Genomic DNA, 22,381 nt, shown 5'->3' on the forward strand with positions numbered 1-22,381 from the left:
AGAAGAAGCACAAATAATAATGAAAAAAAATCATGATAAAATAGCTAAGCCAACTAGAACATATGCCGTGGGCGATCAGGTATACATACAAGTATACGTACGTAAAGGTTTAAATTATAAACTGACACCTAAGTTTGAAGGCCCGTTTAACATTTTAGAAAATTTAACGGCCAATAGAGTTAGGGTTCAAAATGTATCCAAACCACTGATGTGAGAATAGTCCCATTGGCACATATCAGAATCTAAAGAAAGGTAGCATGGAGTGAGGGAAAAAATGGTTGTATTTATGAAACTTGTATAATAATTTATATATATATCTATTAATCATATTGTATGTAAACCTATTCTTTTACGCAAGTTATTACATATGTTTTACTCATTGCAGGTTTCAAAAATGAATCTGTTATTGTTAGGAGTGATATTGTGTATTCAGACATCTTTGTTGTATGGAAAGAGCGCTAGGACGAAAGAAATAGAATTTAATCATGGCTCGATTATCGAGAGAATAGATGATGTATTCATCGTGTCAAGTAATATTGTTATAGAAGTAGATATGCATGTGATTTTCTTGCCTGAAGATGACGTCCTTAACTTAAAGAATGACCTGATGAGGTTTGCTATTTCCCTTAAGGAAATGCATGAACGTAATTTTCATGCTAACTCAAGAGATTTCGCTAGCTCAAACACTAAGCGTCGCCGGAAATGTTGTCTTATGACATACAAATAAAACCGGCCGAGGCAGAAGAACTCGCTCGTGACCTGCTGATGTGGTCTGTGCGGCACAATACTCTTGAACGCCGCAAACCGCTTATTCTGGCTGGACTAAACATCTTAGGATCAGTTGCGAATCTAGGCTTAGGAATCTCAAATCGCCTTAAGATAAATAATCAAAATAAAAGAATTGAGTTTTTGCAACACAAAACAGAATTGGCTTTATCTGAACTTCGCAGCCAGTTATCTTCGATCAATCAAATAATGAGTATCGTTAATGAACATTCAAATAATATCGATCAGGTCATGGAAGTTCAACATTTGCTGGCTACGTTAGCTTACTATAGTTCGAAAATAGATCATATCCGTGTGAAAATATCACATTTTATTGAAAAGTCAAAAGATTACGTAGAAGCAATTACGTTAGCAACAAAGGGTGTGTTATCTCCTCACCTCATGCCTATTAAAGATCTGACGTTAACTTTGGAAAACAGGACGGGAGAAGCTAGGTTATATTCCTTTATTAGATGCCCATAAAGTAGAGTTCTATTATAGCCTAATATCAGTCAGCGTTGAAAATTATAGAATTATGATCACAATTCCTTTTGATTCTTCCGATGCTTGGCAATCATACAAAATAGCACCGTTTCCTACTTTCATGACGAATAACTCAAATCCAGTAATATCCAATTTAACGGGCATGTACTGATTTCTTCTGATAAGAAATCATTTACAGTCATTAAAGACTTAGATAAACTCACTCACTGTTCAGAAGCCATGAATAATAAAATTTGTACAGCTGACTCTTTTGAATTCTATCCTATATCAACGGATTCATGTGAGTTAGGCATAGTGCTAAACGGCTCTCTCTCTCATACAAGCGAAGGTTGTCTGGGGAAACTTTATCCCTTTTACGTTAATAAATTCAATTACAGGATGAATAATGGTTCCTGGATCCGTTATGATAAGGCCGGATTCGACGTCGTGTGTCCGGACGGTACCACCGCCCATGCCCCTATCTTCGTAGCAGCCGATGGTTGTACGGGGACATCTACAAACTACACCGTCAGAGGGGTCAACACGATAATACGAGAGAAGGCGTATTTCGCGAACTACACGTGGGCTTCCACAATCATCCCGTCACTACCTCTCCCATACAACGCGCGAGTGGCTCATCGTTTGACGCAACTGGCTGAGATGACCCACGCGTCACCGACTTATGCAGGTGGAGAAAATCTTCGCTACTACATTCTGCTAGCCGTGTTCAGCGTGACGGCCATATTGGTTATCGCCGTCAACATCTTTGCTTGGCGTAGGCTGAGGCGTAAACAGAAGGATCTCCAAGGGAACGTATTGGCCCGTCTAGATGACGTACCCGTTAAACTCAAGTCGTTTGCGTTTAGGGCCGCCTGAACCTGGCCACTTCAGTTCGTGCCTAGGGAATTGTCTGGAATTGTGTTGTGTGTGAAAAGCGGTCCGTATGCTGGCAAAAATGTAGGACAAGAAAGACTCACGCCTTTGCATTTGAACAGTTAAAGTATCTCCAGGGCGCCTAATAAAGCATTATAGCCCAATATTATACATTAATATATTCCTAAAGGTATTTTTCGGGCACCTAATAAAATATATCAGCCCTATATATTGCTTTTCTGCAGATTTCCATAGTTATACTATTATACCATTGTACAATTATATTTATCTATTACAAAGAGTGTCAAGTACTCTTTAACAATTATCCATGATCATGCTATAATCATTATTTAGTAACCATTATTCTTAATCAGGTTACCTGTTATCATATTAATCATGTATACATGTTAATCTTTTGATTTTTACCTTTTTATTATTTTTGGGTACCTAATCATTATTATTACCAAACATGGATCTATATTTTCCATGCATTTATCTTTGTTTATGAATATGTCAACAAGGGTATGTAACAGAACCTTTTTATGCATTTAATCACTTATTATGTTATACCTAGACGTATGTTACGAGCACGCTCCTATGAACAATGTTTAAAGTAATTTTTTTTGTTATTCAAGGCTTGAATAGGTAGCAGTCCGAGCCTAATGTAATAAATACATCTATTAAATTTACAAGATCTGTAAATATAAACCCATGACCTGAGGTCATGGCATTAGGAGGGTTCTACGTGACCAAAGCAGACCTAGATTACGCTATGCGCTGTCTGCAGTAGCCTGATCTAGCTCAAAGCTTTGTCAACATTTTATGTTTATGATAACTTTGCACAACAACTTCCATGGGAAGCGGTTGACCTGTTAACCTACGCCGGAAACTTGTAACTTCCGAGCCGGCGGACTACGTATGTTTTTTATATGAATTGCTGAGATAGCTAATGTTCCGCTATCGACGCGATGCTTTAGAATGGCAGTTCCGCGCCAACCATCAAACATATCGGTCTTCCGACCGAGCTGCATCTCCTAGTATGGAGTTACAGAATAAAGTTGTTATCTTTGTTCAACTTGCCTGTTTGAATCATCTCCTTTAGTTAAGAAAGAACCACTCTACTAAGATATCCAAGGGAGATGAGAGGAACCAGAAATACTTACGAATGACAGTCGTAAGGAGAACACAAAAAGTCTATCGCCAAGCGATAAGACTTACACTTGTACACTCCTTACTGTAATACTGGCAAGTCCACCATATTCATTTCCTAATGGACCTTGTGTCTAGTAAATCTATTTACCATAAGGATTACCATAAGATAATATCACAATGGTTTAATTTTGGCCTGCAAACCCACCATTTGCAATAATTTAGTGTATAGTATGCAGTATAGCCAAGTTTTAAGGCTATCATATGGTAAGTTTATGGGCTATTACAAATTTGTTCCTGAATTGTTGGCATTTGGTATTACCATGCTAAATTACCAATAATTTTTGTTGTAAGTGTTTAATATCATAGGAGTAACAAGCTTATAAGTGTTACTAACAGGTAAGGTACATCAGTTAATTTTGAGTAACCATGTTGACTAGCCCTTGATTAATGAAAATTTAAATTGCAAATATCTTGCTTGTTAGGCATTGGCAGGGGATATGGGCTACCTTGTTTTTGGGGGGTTGTCTCCTTCCGCAAATGTAAGGCTAAAACAGAATTACACCTTAGAGTTTTGGGGGTTGACTTTTACACCAGCAATGATAGTCATCAAATAAAAAAATTCTTTTTAGTAATCATAATTGACAAAAGAAGAAACTTCATGCTAATTTTCGTTTTTTTCATAGTTATAATATTTAATTTCTGAAGTAACAAAGGTACAAGTACACTACCTATATGTACTTGAATTTTGTGGAATTTTTCAATATTTTGGATATTATCTATTTCCTGTAAAAAAAACTTAAAGAGCAATAAGACATGTACAATAGAGCAAAATGCATTCATGTGCCAATCAAGTACTAGGCAAGAATAGAAATATGAACCTTGTAAGATGACAGAACTGTTATGATGAATAATGGCAGAGGCTGCATTCTGTGCAACATCCAAGCACTTGCTAACATGCAACATCCAACGTGAAGATTCCCATCGACTCCAATAATGACGATCTTGTTCCCAAAACTGAAGCGGGTCATCTGTTGTTAGAAATAAGTTGTTAGAAAAGAGCTGTTAGAAAAAAGAAAACAATTTTATATAAAAAAATTGAATTTAAGATATTTCACAATAAATCATCCGTATATATACATATTAAACTTTATACAATGGCCCTCAACTTGCACAGGGTCTGGTTCTATGATCAACAGTGTAATATACTGTAGTATGCAGTACTGCATTTGCAGTTGTACACATAACCAATGCACAATGTTCAGTATGCAGTATGATCATACTCTAATATTATAAATAATTTCAATTACAAAAGAAGAAAAACCCAGCTGGCTGCCATTTGATTTTTCAGGTCCCTTTATCAGCATAAAATCATCATATCTAGTGTGTCAGCTGGTCTGAACAGACCTGTTGACTTTACTCCTCATAATTTGATAGGTTCTTGCATTTCCTAATTTGTTTTTACTGTTTCAGCCTATTTTATCCTTCAATTCCTTATCTTGGTGATGGTTTGACTTTTGCTTGTTGTGATTTGCATTCACTGGGCTTTTAATTAGTGTACAGGTATAGAGAAAGTGTTTATTACTTAAGCTCCTTGACTTTTAGCCTGAAAAGATTAAGCAGAACAATATAACTAGTTCATGCTTTCCCCCCTACTTAGGAATGGTGCTGCTTGTCTAATCAGGGGTGGCTCGTGCATAGGTACTATGGGACTGCAGCACCCATTTTACCTCAAAATTGATTATAATGTACAGTGTAATTTGCTTTTTCTTTCTTTAATACTTGTTCATAATATTTAGTACTATGATAAATTATTCACAATGTCAGTGGTTATCATCATCATTTCATTTGTGGAGAAACTACAAAATGCTTCTATGGAACTGTATACAACAGACTGCCCCATATTTGCAGGGGATGGGTATCACATTCCCTCCCACCCTGTGCAAATACGTACTTAAATTCAGCAAATTCTCTTAAAACCCCTCTAAAAATGCTTAAAATGCCTATTTTGATAGTTTAAACACAAAAAAATTGCCTATACCTACGTATTATAATAGTTTTATCACACTAAGTGCATTTTGTCATGTAAATGATATGAAAATACAATAATTTGTGAATATTTCTCAATTAAAAATACTGTGAATAGGTGAATTTTCCACAAATGATAAGATACTATATACAGTCCATAGAAAAATCCACAAATAGGCAAGTCTGCAAATAGTTGGGGTCGACTGTATACTTCATAAATCCAGTGGCACAGTAATGGTTGTTCTACACATGTCTGAAGGGAGGGAAGACGTGGGCCCTCGGTGGAGAAAAGCACTGCTGCTCACCCAGTTCATTGCTTACATTTTGTATCAGTGTGTGACCATGATTCAGGAGAGGCTCGATGCATTTGCAATGATTTCAAATGAGAAAAAAATTTGTTTTACCAGTCATCCAGAAATCAAGAAGAAAGTTATTAACCTTTTTGCCAAAAATATAACAAGAAGAATGGATTCAAGTTTTACATGAATGGATCAAGCTGGACTGGGAAAATTTATATGCAATGTAAAAATAAATTTTGTTCAGGCTTTTTTCTGTGTGAGTGTATGTATCTTGTTTTGCACAATATTAAGATAATGCCTATAAATTTTCTGAAGCAGCACCCCTACTAAATGAAGTCATGATCCGCCACTGCACCTGATAATGTCTCGGTTGTTGGGAGGCCCTCCAGGAGCTAGTGGCCATTTATCTTGCCTGCATCAGTGGTCTCAATGAAGGAATTCTGCTGCCTTGACTCACCTTTAATGGTACTGCTTGGGAGAATAGGTTATCCCTTGATTCCTTCCTCTTGGTGGCCTTCTCCACTGCATGGGTGGGTGGGGAGGGTTAGAATGAGAGTCCATGATGGGGCTGTTCTGCTGGTTCACCCAGCTTTCATGGGAGACCTGTTGTGACCAGTGAGAGGTAAGATTCCCTCCATCTCAGGACCCTGTGCATCCAAACGTGGGTAATTTGGTACATTAGGAAGGTGACTGTCTTTCTCACCAGGATTACCATATTCCTAATTAGGAACCAGCTGTCTGCAGCGACCACTTTCTCTATCTCCGTCAGAACGACCTCCTGGCATACATCCAGCCATGCAACAGACTGTACTGTTCTCAAGGCCATCAGCTCCAAGTTATTTGCCTCTGTAAGGTTGAATTGGAGACCCTGCTACTTGAACTTCTCCAGTGGGATATTATTCCCCAACTTGCAGAAGGCTCCATTAATGGAGAGATGGGTTCCATGGGTTTCCACTCGAATATAATACTTCCTCTTTCTCATTAGTGAAGGAAAGAGCAGTTTCTCCAAGCAACTTATTGCAAGCAAGCTCACCAGACTACCTCTGCTAGGAGATGTGCAAAAGCTGGGACTAGGCAATTATCTGCCTGTCTTACCTCTGTACCCTACAGTCACAATTGTTCCTTCTTGAGTGGGGTGTCCTGTCCTGCCTTTTTCCTTGACACCAACGACATTTGGGGTATTTATTTTTATGACTGCCTGTTTTCCTTCCCGGAAGAAGAGGACTTCCTGAAATGCCTATTCCCCATAGTTACTCTGACCCAAAAAAGATGAATTGCAGGAGGAGGAGGAGGAGGAGGAGGCAATCCCCTCCCTCCCTCTCTCTCTCTCTCTCCACCCTTTGGTACTTGGAAGGGGGGAGAGATCAGAGAGCTGGCTAGCAAGAGTGACCTTTTAGCAGGCTTGGGGTGATCTAATTCTCCAGTTTTGTCACTACAAGAGGGGAGGGGGGGTTTACTCACCCTATCAGACATGGTTTGCCATGCCAGTCTACTGAAGATTCTCAAAGCTTTTTTCACTCAAGTAGCACCTTTAAAATTTTGTAAGTATGCCCACAGGTTTCTCTGTTGCCACTGACGGAGGTTTCTTAAACGTTTCCCCTACAGGAACCAATAAGGGCACAAGAGATTGAGAAGCAGGAGGGGATCAAGGAAAAGGACTCAATGTGGATCCCCTGGATGACCTATCCTTCCACTGCTTTCCTCTCCTTTTCTTCTACAGACTCCATTATGAAGGAAACCAGGCCCCACACTACACACATGGCACCTAGTACACTCATTTCCTCTACAGGAAATACACACAGGAGACAGAAATTTTTTGTAGGCCTTGCCCTTCTCTGCACAATGACAAAACTCAGGTTTTACCACCAAAACTCCAACACAGAAAACAAAGGGGATTTAGTATGTGTTACACTAACGACAATGAATTCTCACAAATTTCTCACTGTAGGACCACAATACTCACAGTAAAATTTATACAGTAGTATTTCACTGTTATGAGCCAACAATCTCTTCACACCATCCAACACTAGCCACAAAAGTTTTATAGACAGGATGCCAGTATCAAACCCGATACAATCTGTCTGGATGCAATCACAGCCAGCATGAAAATGGTGCAGGTAGGCCAAGAAAGTGTGGGCATTATGCCCAAGACCTACCTGCATTGATCTATTGTGTTCTCAGTCAGTACACGGCTGTCTGTGGATGTGCAGTAGGATAACTCCACACATAGGAAATACTGTGGTTTGTATCCCTGTAGGAACAATTTAGGTTTAAATGAAATCCTGTATTATTCTGAGTCAATAATTACAGTATGGATAATTTAAGCTACAAGCCCTGTATTACTATTTTCTGATTGTTAACTTTCTCAGTGGCCATGAAAAACCATGAAAAACAAGTTTTTGCATTACCACTAAACATGTTATTCTGATGAGTCCTTAAAATTTCTGTTTATCAGGACTATTTCACTATGTTAACTGATGGCAACTTGTTTATGCCGATCAAGCTGTAAATGTACTCTTAATCTTTCCATACTCTTTTGAAACTGTTTGAGATCAAAATAGGCCTGTATATGCCTCGTGATTTGTGACATGCAACTGCATCATGTACGTATACTATTTAATTTAAATCTTTGTACTATCTACTTACTTCAAACTATACAGAATGTTCTTTTGAAAGTAACCAAGAAAAGCTGTTTGAAAAGTTAAAAGATAAAACTTCCTTGTAGATGTTTTGCTTAGTTTATTCAAATTTATTTTCGGTGTAGGCTTATCATTGTCAATCAGCAGCTTCATTTAACTGAAAATGTGACTTTTGAGGGGTTTCATAATTACCACAGAGTAGAATGCAGGCATGCATTATACAGTACAAAACACATGGGATGTACTTCATTTGTACTTGCAAGAACTTTGGTTGAGCAGTAATCATTCAGGAACAGAACAGATACTGAATGTGTTTTAAAATCTATTTTTTCCTTAATGAGGGTTATAAAATAGTGTAACTAAATTTTTTAGAAATGAATGTCCCCACATTAATTGGAAACTGAATCATACAGCTCTACTTGACATCATACTAGAGGCCAGATTCATTCTAGACTTTGTGAATGGTGGTCAATTAAATTATAATTCTTTTGAATAGTGCTGTCAGGATCTTTTGAGTGAAATTTAGGCTGAATGCTACTATTGAATATGGTGCTGAATCCCGTCTTCTCTTCTTGGATGCTAATGTGGAGAAGAAAGGAGACAGGTACAACACTACCATGTACCAAAAGATAACTAATGTGGTTCAGTGCCTTAACACACATGGGGAGCACCCTGACACTTACAAATGCTCTGTGGTAACTGTGTACATTAGACATGCAATTACAAACTCTTCTTCATAGAAAGCTACTTGGGCAGAACTCGAACATGTTAGGCAGCTCTTAACTAATAATGGATATGACAGCAATCTAATAGAAGGTTCCATGCAAAAACAGGTGGATGTGTATGCCAGTACACCAGTGACAATGCCTACCTCACCAAGAAACCCCATATTGTATTACAAAGCTGCCTATCACAGCCAGTTCAAGGATGAGGTCAAGGCCATGAAGAGGATAACTGTCAGCAGTACAATGCCTATGAATCTTGACAAGAGTAACCTTTGAATCTTTTGACAAGAGTATTTCCTGAGGTGCCTACTGCCGTCTGAACCTAGTCAGCACCCTTGTAATGAGAAATATAGCATGGCCACCTGTGGAGATATGTGTGAGTCGACCAATGTAGTAAAGGCAGTTCCGGGTTATCAGCGGACGATCCGGTTTTATGGGGTTTGTCTAGCGCCATATTTATGGAACCATAATGGGTCGAGTTTCGGTTATCAGCACCGTAAGGTGCCGATAATAGAGTTATGGTGCCATAACATACCTAAAAGAGGTGCCATTAACCAGTTATCAGAGCCATTAACTGAAACTCAGCGCCATAAATCGCCATGTTCCTGTTAATGGCGGTTTTTGCTTATCAGCACCCCACTGATAACCAGGGACTGCCTGTATACATAGTTTCAAGGTTTAAACCATCTATGAGTCTAGTTCTATCCTTAACAGTGGTTTGCATATTTCTGTAGAAAAGCCCACATCAGAGCCAGATCTAAACATATGTAATGAATAATTCCAACTCCTGCAAGACTTGTGGACTGGTATTTGAAAGTACACATGTTTTGAGTCCAGGGTTGCAAGAAGCAGTTCAGAGGGAGTGGCCAATAATCCCCATTCTCCCGAAGGTCTGAGAAAAATGAACAGCCAGCTATAATAACCTGAGATCACTGGTTACCTCATCTATAGCACCTTTTTTCATCATCACTCTCAATTTGTTGTCATAAACAAGAAAACTTTTCTCAGTTCTTAGCTTACAACACAAATCAGATTTAAGTAGATTATGATGCCAAAAGGGGGTATTATCTACTGAAAAGGGCAACCAGTAACATTGTTCCAGTTTGAACCATCCCTGGGTGGTTCATGCCACCCGCGTTCCACTCCTATCTTCAACCACTACCTGTATTCAGGTGAAGAGCCACGACTGGGAGCAGATCTGAATATAAGCAGTTAGGGTTTCAACTTTTTCTGCAAGAATATAGGGAGACTATTGGAACATCTCTTCCCTCCTCTACTAGAACAAAAGGGTCAGTGGTCAAGAAGGAAAATTAGCACATGGCCTCTCTTGACTGGCAAGGCTGAAGATCCATTTGATTGCCGGCACCTGGAATAAGATAAGATGCAAGATTGTACCTGAGGAAGTCTCATTTGCTTCTGCTACTAAGAGACCATTGAGAGTGAATCAACAGGTCTTGAAGAAGGGGGTTGAAAACTTATATGGAACAGAGAATATCTATCCCCTACCTGAACTTTTCGAAGCACTTGGGGTACAAACTTGACCTCTACTTCATAATAAATGAGGGTCAATGAAGTGCCTATGCATTAACACTCAATATTACCTAATTAACAAATGCCCAACTAATTACTTTGAAAGAGGGACCAAACCATTAAAAAATCTCAAAATCAATTTCAATAAGTTGTTACAAAACATTCATGATGATTTAATACCCAAAGAAATCCTGATTCCTATTACAGAAAACATTTTAAGTACAGAAACATAACCAAAATACATAACAAATAAGAAATGGTTGAAGAAAATCAAACATGCACACTGCTATATGAATATGCAAAATGCTATGCAGCCTTGAATTAAATGACAACAAAAATATAAAACAAATACACTAAGCACAGCGAAGGTCAATGACCCTTTATTATGCAAATACCAGCCCAAATTTGGTACAAAAAGAACTAATCTCTAATCTACAAAGAACAGTTGAACAGAAAGGCTATTCAAATAAAAAAAGGAAGCATAAAGTAAACATCAGCATTAAGACATTCACCAGGGAGTTTACATAAGTGGCATTTAGTACATTTATGCACTAACCCAACAGCCATATAATAAACACAAAACCATTACTAATATACAGAAATGATAAATATAAGCTCAAAGAGTGAAAAGTGAGAACCTGTCAAGTTCCCAAGGAGCAAAGTTAATAGGTCTGTACAGACTTGGAATGACCAATTTCTACCCAGGTGTGCACACAGCCAACCTGGAGTCCTTTTTTTGAACACATCTGGAAAAAGAACCTGGTACATCTGAAGGCTTTCATAAAGTGATGGTTTTATAGTGAACAATTTTTAAACATAAAGAACCCTACAGTATTTTGAATGGTAAGTCTATCTAAAAATACAAATTGCTACAAAATAAGTACATACACTTCATATCATTACAGGAATTTCAAATAGCATTTCTTGAAATATACTAATAATGACTCCATTAAACTTACCTGGTGTATGTAATTCTCTAAGTTTGATGTAAGACATTTGTATTTCTTTTAATGCAGGTAGAATCTGGTCTAAATCTAATATTGTTGGTTGTAACTTCTTTGGATGACAGCGATGCACTAACCCCATCATACGATTTTCCTGCTGCCTGTTGGGAAAAAATTTAGCTTGTAAAGAGAAAAAAGATGCTTGGAAGCCATAATGAAGTGTTACTATTTTTTTGCTAGATTTCTCAGAAAACTAAATTAGTTGTCTCTTCTAAGGAAATTACCAGGGAGAGCATCAAACAAAATACCAAATACGTAAATATACGTACGTACTTATATAACATCTTATCTTATATCTCATTTGACCCTTTATGTTTTGCTTTCAACAGATAATTTCATCATATATCCTGAGTATTGTAGAGCTTCAATTTAGGTTGGTGAGGCTTGGCAAGACTTACCAAACTTGAGCAATATAAAACATTAACTGAATGAAAAAATTCCCAGGTAGTACCACAACTCCCTAACTGGACACAGTAGCATCTCATCTGGATCACTACCTTCTATGTCTTCAATGGAGGGGATTAAAAAGGACTCAAACCTGGGATCAGGGACTGACGGGTTCCAAGTCCCGAGTCTTCACTATGAAATGTGGGACAAATTTGAGAGATACTGATCCCCATCCTCCTGAGTGCTACTTAACAATGAAGGATAGGCCATGCAGCTCACCAACTCTGCCAAGAAGAAAAACAGTCTTTAAAGTCACATCCCTGTCTGCCGACTCTGAGACTCATACAGATGACAAGTGAGTCTTCTCAAAATGAGAGTCAGTCCCACTCTAAACTCTTCAAAGCTTCTCGGGAGCAAGGATATCTCCCAAGAGGAGGACAGTCCATTTCCCCTTGTATACATCCACTGAGATTATGGTAACATCCAGACATCTCCTTTACTGTCCAGTAAGAAAAACCTCTTGCCCAAAGGAGACACTGGATAGCCTCCAGGCATGAAGGGCCAGCCTGTGATACCTCTTTATGTGTAGCTGGCATAACAGGTTGTGCCAAATGATCAGCTTTCTCGGGACCTCAGACAGCAAAGCCAACAGGTTTGAATACTACTCAGCATGCGAACATTTTGGTGTCACCAGTGTTAGCCTGAGATTCAGAGTTATCAAAACTCTGTTGACCACCTTGCAAATCAGGCAAAACAGTAGAAAAGCGTAAGCATCAAGGTTGTCCCACAGGTGTTGGAATGCTTCTTCCATGGCTGCCCCTAGGTCAGGGGCTATCAAGCAGAACACCAGCAACTTCCTGATTTCTTCTTTCCCACAGTTATCCCTACATTAAAGGGTCAATTGTCTGCTGCACTTTCTTCTATCAAACATCAGAAAATGGGTTTTTCTAGTCAAGTCTCTTAAGGTAGAATGCATAGGTTCAAAGTGAGGACCTGACAACCACTTCAAAACTATGTCCAGATTTCAAGGTACTGCAGGTGAATCTGTACCCTTGGAGGTGTCAAAAGACTTAAAGGTCTGAAATGTCTGGATTGGCGGACAAGTCTAATCTTCTATGGTGAAAGACTGACCCCAACTTTAATGGTGGACGTTGAAAAGTTCTTTGCTGATCTTAAATGTAAAAAGTCAGCTATTTGAGTCACAGTGGTCTGAGTACAGGAGACATTGATGGTCCTGCACCACTCTCTGAAGATCCTCCACGTATGCTAATAAACAGCATTAGAAGATTGGCTTTTACATCTAGCGATTGCCTCTGCAGCCGCTTCAGAAAAACCTTTCTTTGTACGGAGTCTCTTGACACTTTGAAGCCTGTCAGTGCCAGAGAAGACAGGCCTTGGTTGTCTGAGCAGCTGCCTCTTTTGAGGAAGCAGCCTCTGGAAGTCCACTAGGTGATCGACGACATCAGGGAACCATTCCTTCGGGGGCCAGAAAGGTTCTAGAATTAGAGATACATTCTGGTAAAACAGAAACTTGTTTAACACCTGTCTTAATAAACTGAATGGGGGAAAGGCATATAGATCTTTGTTCAACCAGTCCAGGAGAAAAGGGTCTACTGACCAGGCTTGAGGATCTGGTACTGGCGAACAATACAGAGGAAGACAATGGTTCTGACACTTGGCAAAGATCCATCACCGGTTTTCCCCAAATTTTCCACAGGTCTCAGCAGGCTAGTGGATCCAAGGTCCATTCCACCAAGAGAATTTGTCCCCGACGGCTTAACTCGTCTGCTAATACATTGGTCTTTGATAAACCTGGTTATTATCCTGGTATCATTCTGTTCCACCCAGAAGAGATCTCTTGCCGCCTCATAAAGAGAGAACAACCAAGTCCCTCCTTGCTTCACTATGTAAGAGAGCACTGTTGTGCTGTCCGAGTGAACTGCAATTGTCTTGTTCTTTACTCCTTGTGAGAAGGACTGAAGGCCTAAATGTACTGCATTTAGTTCTTTCACATTTGTGTGAAAAGACTTTAGCTCTGGGGACCATATCCCTGACGCCTCATTCTTCTCTAAAAGATTGCCCCATCCCAGGTCTGATGCATCTGAGAAGTTCAGGTCGGGGCTCAATGGAAATAGACAATTTCCTTGTGAAACTCTTCCCCTGGAGTTCCACCAGAGAAGGTCCTCTTTTATTTCTTTCATCACTGGAAACATGAACGAGTCTAGAAGAACCTTTCTGTTCCAGCTCGCTTTCAAAAAGAACTGTAGTGGTCTGAGATGTAGTCTGCACAGGTGTGCAAACTGTTCCATTGACTAAAGAGAACTGAGAACGCTCATCCAATTGTTGGCCGAGCATTCTTCCAGCAAAAAAAATCTCCTGTACCTTCTTTAGACAAAATTCTATCCTTTTCGGTGTCAGAAAAATCTGAAAATCCTGAGACACTATTATCATCCCAAAATATTAAATCCTCTGAAAAGGGATTAACTGAGACTTCTGGTTGTTCACTAGAAAACTAATTCCTGTAATAACAAGAGTGTCTTCCTAAGGTCCTCCGTGCACCGACCCTCTGAATTGGATCTGAGAAGTCAACCATCCAAATACAAGGAGATTCTTATCCCCTGCAGGTGAGGCCACTTTGCAATGGGAGCCATCACTCTGATGAAAACCTGCGGCACCGTCTAAAGACTGAAGCGAAGAGCATGATATTGCTAAGTCCTGCCCTCGAACACAAACCTGAGGTACTTCCTTGAACTGAGACGTCATCCAATCTCCTGGGCAAATGGAAAGCAGAACTGACTGGTTTGTTTCCATCTTGAATCTTGTCTTCAAGATAAAGATGTTGAGAATGCTGACATCCAAGATGGGCCTCCTGCCCCGTGACGACTTGGGGGCCACAAACAGGCAGTTGTAGAAACCTGGAGAATGAAGGTCCTGCACTGGCTCTTGATTAAAAGAGACATAACTACTTCTGCAAGTGCTGAAAACTTGTTGACTAAGGGAGGCATTTTCACAAAGGGGGTGATATAACTTCTTTTCAGAACCTTCACTATCCAGACTTCCGCTCCCTTCTTCTGCCACACTTCCCAAAACAAAAGAAGTCTGGCTCAGACTTGCACACAGCGAACTGTCTCCTCACTTGTGAGAGGGACCTTTAGCAGAGGATATCTTGATTGCCTTTGGGGCAAAGAGTTCCTCTGAAGCGGGAGAAAGATCTCAGTCTTGACTGCATGGGCTGTGCCCTCAAGAGGAAGAGACCTGCTTCGAATTAACAGTAGGAGTCTCCTTTGGTCTCTTGAAGGACTGAACGAGAAGATCCTGAGTACTTTTCTTCTGCAACTCAGAAGCTATCTCAAGGACTGTAGACTGGGGAAAAAGGTGTTTCTCATCCAAAGGAGAATACGCCAAAGCTAATTTTTTAGTTGCTGTCATTCCTATAGAGGTATACATGCGCCAAAGCTTCCTCTTCTTCAGAGTTCCCAACTTATACAAGGAAGCCATCTGTAATTCCCTTCAATACAAAACAACACTCCCAACCAGTCCCAAGCAAAATTCTCTGGAAAGACTGAGCAGGATATAATTTTGTGAGCCAAGGCACCCACTGCCCAATCAAGAAAATTAAAACTTCAAACACTTAGATGTTCTTTAGTAGATGCACCAATTCTGAAGTCAACAATAAAATCTTTACTGCAGTGAAGGTAGAATGTCTGGCCGAATCTACTAAACGTGAGAAATCTCCTTCCGACCGATTAGTCGGTACCAACACCTGTCGCTCCTCAGTTAACTCAGCTGGGTTGCAAGCCGAAGCACTGACAGTCATTAGTCAAAACAGCACAACTACAAGACAGGCTAGGACTGGAAACTGTATTTTGAGATCTCTTGACAGGGATAGGGGACTCATCCACAACTGTAGAAGACCTCTTAAGAGGGCGAGAAGCCATGGAACCATGCCAGGGACATGAACCAGAAGATGAACCACTGGAGTCCGACGACAACTGCGCACTAAAAGAGACACCTTTCCAATGGCACACAGTTGAAACCTGATTCAAATCTTCAGGATCGACGGAGGGAGCAACTGCCAGAGGGCAAGCCCCGCCAGTTTCCTTTGGACCTTTGGTATGTCTTCTTCTCCAGATGGGGGAATGGGACAGTGACCTTTGTCTTGGATAACTGGAGGGACGGACAGGCACCCCCTCAGACTGCACTACAATAGCACTGGGCACTTTCACTTCACTTTTATCCATGAGCAATCTCATGGAGGAACCTAACTCCATCATAGTATTGGCCAAATACTCAAACTTCCTCTCGAACCTTGATTCGAGGCTAGGAATGGTATCAGAAATAGCAACATGGGAAGCTGGCAAGGGAATAGGAAGTAAAGAGGTTAGAGGACTAAGAATAGGAGAAAGATTCCAAGGAATAGGAGAAAAAACAGGAGCATAGGTCTCCGCCAACACAAGGGAAGGCGAAGGAGCTACACTAGCCTTACTATCAGCTCTAAGGGCTGCCTTCTTCTCCTTATCTTGGATAACACTCTTATTATGAAAAATGCATAGCTTCCATTCCTCCTCATCCCAATCCTCACACACAGAACATCTTAGTTCTCTTGAACACTCCTGACCTCTACATTTAGTATACTGAGCGTGAGAATTATAAACTTCCTTGACTAGCCTAGTTTTGTAGCCATCTACGCAAAACCTAACTCTATATGAACTTGAATCAGACATAATCAAGAAAAATGGCAGCAAACTTAAAAAATAACTAAGCTAATATTGAAAAAAACAAACACAACAAAATTGTACATCCCAATATCCAGAAAAGTAAAAAAACATCCAAAAGATTATGAAGGTCCGCAGAGCTACCGATGTTACCCAGAAGCTGGCAAAAATCGAATTGAATGGAGAGAGGTCATCATACCTGTTTACTGGAAGTGGTCGGTAACTGGTTACCTACTCTAGTGGTGCACCACAAGAAGTTTGAACTTTGTTCTGCTGCGGTAGGAGGAATCCTAAAGCTCAATAATTGCTCGGTAAGACCCTGAATAAAAACTGAAAACTAGCATAGGGAATGAAGTGAGTTATAAAAATAACGGCAAAAGGGTGAAAAAGTCCAAAAGTATAACCCTGGGAGAGCAATTAAAGATGCTTTCTCTATTGAGTCATGGTACAGAATACGTAAGGAGTCAGGAACACACCATAAGAGAGACCTCTCAATCTTAAAATGTAAAAGTTGGTACAACTGGGATGCCTTTGCACATAAGAAAAGCAATTTACCATTAATGGAATTGTAGTAAGAAATTCTTTTTACAGCATTAGTAAATTGAGGAGGTGGATAGATGAAATTAGTTGAAAACAAATGAAATGAATGCTTCACTTAAAATGAATTTGGCAATCCAGGAAATTATTCAGAAAACCTGGCATTTCAGTGAGCAGTCAAAAGTATCACTGACACTTAACCCTTAAATGCCGAAGGGGTAAAAATAAAAAAACTCCCCGAATGCCGGAGCCAGTTTTGAGTGAGCGCGGAAGCGGAAAAAATAATTTTTTCAAAAAATCACAGAGCGCTTAGTTTTGAAGATTAAGAGTTCATTTTTGGCTCCTTTTTTTGTCATTGCCTGAAGTTTAGTATGCAATCATCAGAAATGAAAAATAATATTATTATCATATGTAAATAATGCGATATATGGTAGCAAAAAAAAAAATTCATACATAATTGGAAAAAACGGTAAAAGCTAACGAGTTTCTTTTTTTATCGTTGTATTGTACACTAAATTACAATCATTTTGATATATAATACATTGTAAAACAATAAAAGCAACACCGGAAAAATATTATCACAAAATGATGTACGAATTCGTAACGCGCGGAAATAAAAATTTTTTTTTTCAAAAATTCACCGTAAATCTAAATATTGTTCTATAGACTTCCAATTTGTTTCAAAATAAATACAAATGATTGAATATTACGATACTGTAAGAGTTTTAGCTTACAATTGCGTTTTTCGACCATTTCGGTAGAGTCAAAGTTGACCAAACGTGGTTTTTTTTCTATTTATCGTGATTTATATGCAAATATTTCGAAAATGAGAAAAGCTACAACCTTCAAATATTTTTTCTTTTATTTTACATGAAATTGCGCACATTTTCATATATAAAACTCTATGAAATGCCTAATATGAAACGGAGCAAATTTTCCGAGAATTCGATGTACGCAATTCGGAGATTTATGGCGGAGAATCCGCGTGCGGAGGGAAGGAAAGTTTTTTTCATAAATTCACCATAAATCAAAATATTGTGCTAGAGACTTCCAATTTGTTGCAAAATGAAGGTAAATGATTGAATAATACTAAAATATAAGAGTTTTAGCTTACAATTGCGTTTTTCGACCATTTCGGTAGAGTCAAAGTTGACCGAACGTGGTTTTTTTTCTATTTATCGTGATTTATATGCAAATATTTCGAAAATGAGAAAAGCTACAACCTTCAATTATTTTTCGTTGTATTCTACATGAAATTGCGCACATTTTCATATATAAAACTTTATGTAATGGCTAATTTAAAATGGTGCAAACATTACCACAATCGCACGTATGATTTTTTCGGAAGTTACCGTGCGGACGTAAGGAAAATGTTATTTTTTTCATAAATTCACCATAAATCGAAATATTGTGCTAGAGACTTCCAATTTGTTACAAAATGAAGGTAAATGATTGAATATTACTAAAATATAAGATTTTTAGCTTACAATTGCGTTTTTCGACCATTTCGGTAGAGTCAAAGTTGACCGAAGGTTGAAAATTTGTCACTTATCATTTTTTATATGAAAATATTTCAAAACTGATAAAAGCTACAACCATGGGTTGTTTTTAGTTGTATTGTGCATGAAATTGCACACATTTCCATATATAAAACTTTACGTAACGGCTAATTTTAAAATGGTGCAAACTTACCACAATCGCATGTATGATTTTTTTCGGAAGAGTTACCGCGCGGACGTAAGGAAAAAGTTTTTTCATAAATTCACCATAAATTGAAATATTGTGCTAGAGACTTCCAATTTGTTGCAAAATTAAGGCAAATGATTGAATATTACTACAATATCAGCGTTTTAGCTTACAATTGCGTTTTTCGACCATTTCGGTAGAGTCAAAGTTGACCGAAGGTTGAAATTTTGGCACTTATCGTTATTTATATGGAAATATTTCAAAACTGATAAAAGCTACAATCATAAGTATTTTTTAGTTGTATTTTAAATGAAATTGCACACATTTTCATATATAATACTTCATGTAACGGATAATTTAAAATGGTGCAAAAATTATGTCAAAGTGACGAAATAATTTTTGAGATGTGTCACTGATACTTTTTAGTGCGATAAGAAAGAAATTCACGCTTGCGCGCCTGCGTAACGATTGTAAACAAAACAACGCCTTGATCCGTGAGCATCCCCCAAGGCGCGTGATTCAAATGTTTTTGGCTGGTAGGCCTATAAGTATTTTTCCGCGAATTTTTAAAAAAACTTTTTTGAGCCGACGTATGGTACGTCCATTCGGAAATCGGGGGAGATTTTGACTCGACGTTTAATACGCCCATTCGGCATTTAAGGGTTAAAGATGAAGCATGTATTTTTGGAGATCCTTAAATTTGCAAGTCAATGTGCAAGGCTGCTGGCTAACTTCCAGTTTCTGTTAACAGCTAAAATAATTATTTTCCATTTATTTATTTATGAAATTGTTAAGCCAAGCAATGAGCACTTTCAGCTATTCATCCCTTAAAAAATTTAATGAGGGAGTTGGAGAGATTGGACAGCAAGATAGATCCAAAAAATAAAAGGTAATGAAGTTGGTGAAAGGGTCCAAAGAAGGAAATGGGACAAAAGCCCCACAGTTGCCCTAAAAAGTCATAGTTAAAAGTATCAGATAGCAAGATGAAGAAATACACAGGAATGGAAGTAGAGCTAAGGGTTAAAAGATGGGGGCAGTTAGGGGCTGAAAGAGGGTTACAAACACCCTTCAGTAATGCCTACAGTGCACTATGTGAAGCACAAATTTTGCATCAATATGCCATGTGCCAAAAAGTCTTTGGATTACTATTACTTCTTGGAAGTTAACTAGCAATTCATGTCATAAATATAACCCATACAAGGATGCTTCCTAAGGACCTCAGCATTATATACAAAACGTGGCTTACTTGTCATTGATATTAGGTGATATCTGAGCCATTCGGACTAGAGCAGCTCCAGCAAGGGAGCCCCAGCACCATACAGGAGGCCTTGTACCTTGAAAGTGCTGAGCTGCTTGTTCCAACTGGGCGTCCAGCAGGTCACGAGGAACAACTACCACAGTTGGTAATCTAAAAGGAACAGAACAAGAAATAAGTGCAACACAATAAGATGGTTCGTTTATCAAGTTCAAGCAAAAACTACCAAAAATGTTCCATCTCACTTAAAAAAAATGGGGTATCCAACAAACTTTCCTCATTAATGGGTCCAAGTACTAAAAGCTTTTTCCAGTTTAATACTGACACAGATTTAACTAGAATACATAGCACGAATAACATATTCCAAAAACATTAATAACTATTTAAAAGACATAACTATACCTATGTATCATGGTAAATTTCACATTTAGTGTAGTAAGTTTCTCTCTGAAAATGTTAATTCATCTTTCTATACACCCTTGCTATAATTTCAGTCTAGGGCTCCATTTATAGTCATACATACTGATGAATATAAACATTCTTAAGACCATAACTGAACTTCTCCAAGACATAAAAACTTCAATGCTATATACTAATAAAATATTTTTAATGCTTTTAAATACAGTAAAAATCCTTTTGTACACAAGGGCAAAAACAGGGAAACATCCTTGAACTTCCTGATTTCAAGATAAGTATGGTTTTCATCTGACTTGTAAGACGGATAACATTTGTCTTTAGCATATCTCTTTTAATTAATAATGTATTTATGAGACTAATCTTCATTAGTAAAAACAATATGACAAAACTGATTGTTTACCATTTGAGAGTTGTAGATCATGAACTATAAGTAGAGATGTACTACTTTTGAGACAATCATTACATGACTTGCTTGTTCATTTTATCTCTTGCAAATGCACTAAAATAATTATACTTCAATCATTCTTAATGCAATTAAAATTATCAGGCTTAATCAACCACTAATACAAAAAACACCTTTCTATTTAAGCCCAAAAAAGAATGCAGTAGCTCCTCAACTTATCAGATGCTTTGGGAGTCTGGACTTTTGATAAGTAACAAAGCTTATCTCACATCATATAGCATTTTCACATAATCCGCATAAAGTTATTCCAAAATATGTTTAACATGGAAACAGTGAGAATAAAATATATTTACAATTTTTTTATCTCGTCCACAAAAAAAAGATACAGCAATGGTTTAATCCCTTGTATGTGCATAACAAATGACTATTAAACATTGCAGACTACTATTAATTTCCATATCAAAATCTATTTCTATACTTACCTAACAACACAGCATTGTAAGTTTTGAGTCACAGTCTACCTTGTCACTTGAGAAAAAGTAAAAGAAACTATAGGGATGCACCTGGTTTATCAGCCTATCTTGTCTACCCAATTACTCTTATATAGCATTTAAGTATGGACAATTTTCTATGCCTCAGTTGGTACTATGAGTGCTAGGTACAAATTGTAATGTGAAAATGAGTTTATTTCTATAAATCTTATCTTCATATAGTTGACTACCACACTAACAAGATTATTATTATTAATATTATTATCATTATTATTATTATTATTGTTGTTGTTGTTGTTGTTGTTGTTGTTAAAAAGAATGGAAGAGTTAACTGAATTTATCTTATAAATTTTTTTTCTTTTTCTGATCACTCATTTTCAAATTCACGGCGTTATGTACCATTCTGGTATTTTGAATGTCAAGATCTGGTATTTCTCTGGAATTAACAATACTAAAATATATAGAATATATATTTTATTTTGACTGCATTTTAATACATATCCAGAGACTACAACAGGATTGTAGAAAGTGATCTCCACTACAAAACTGTTAATACAGTATTTCTTATTATTCTCTATCTTCATAGTCTGTTGTTTCCTTAAAGTCAAAATGCTTTGACCATCTCCATCGCCATCATCTGGATGTTGCAAGGGACATTCTGACCATGCCAGGACTGCTCATAATCAGAGAATCTCCTGACGTGACATTGTGCAAAATTTTGAAATCATCGATCAAGCTCCAAACCACCGCTGCCTGCGAGGCGCCGCCTAGGAGCCCTGCATATTGGTAAGGAAAAGCCATTACTTAATACTATGCAGGAAACCTTCCTCCTTCCGGCGGCCACCAGGCAACCCACACTGAGCGCCGTACAGGAGGCGTGGACCAATCGTACTTTAGTAGCAGACACTCAGAATCAACAAGATTCATCCCAGAACTTCTCCAGGGCTCGCATCAACAAGCACCCCCTGCATACGACTCTGATTAGAAGGCTTTGT

The 22,381-nt window shown here is 38.3% G+C and overlaps 1 protein-coding gene across 1 annotated transcript in view; it reads right to left on the bottom strand.

Annotated features, from left to right (window-relative positions):
• Positions 1-22,381, bottom strand: part of LOC135197532 (myotubularin-related protein 10-B-like) — a 178,988-nt gene that overhangs the window by 94,178 nt on the left and 62,429 nt on the right. Inside the window, exons 5-7 of the mRNA XM_064224593.1 lie at positions 20,067-20,228; positions 11,451-11,596; positions 4,152-4,301 (exon numbers count right to left, since the gene is read on the bottom strand). Coding sequence (XP_064080663.1) covers positions 4,152-4,301; positions 11,451-11,596; positions 20,067-20,228 — 458 coding nt within the window. The remainder of the gene's footprint in view (positions 1-4,151; positions 4,302-11,450; positions 11,597-20,066; positions 20,229-22,381) is intronic.

Source organism: Macrobrachium nipponense, chromosome 21 (assembly GCF_015104395.2).
Source record: "Macrobrachium nipponense isolate FS-2020 chromosome 21, ASM1510439v2, whole genome shotgun sequence".
NCBI classification, from domain to species: Eukaryota; Metazoa; Arthropoda; class Malacostraca; order Decapoda; family Palaemonidae; genus Macrobrachium; species Macrobrachium nipponense.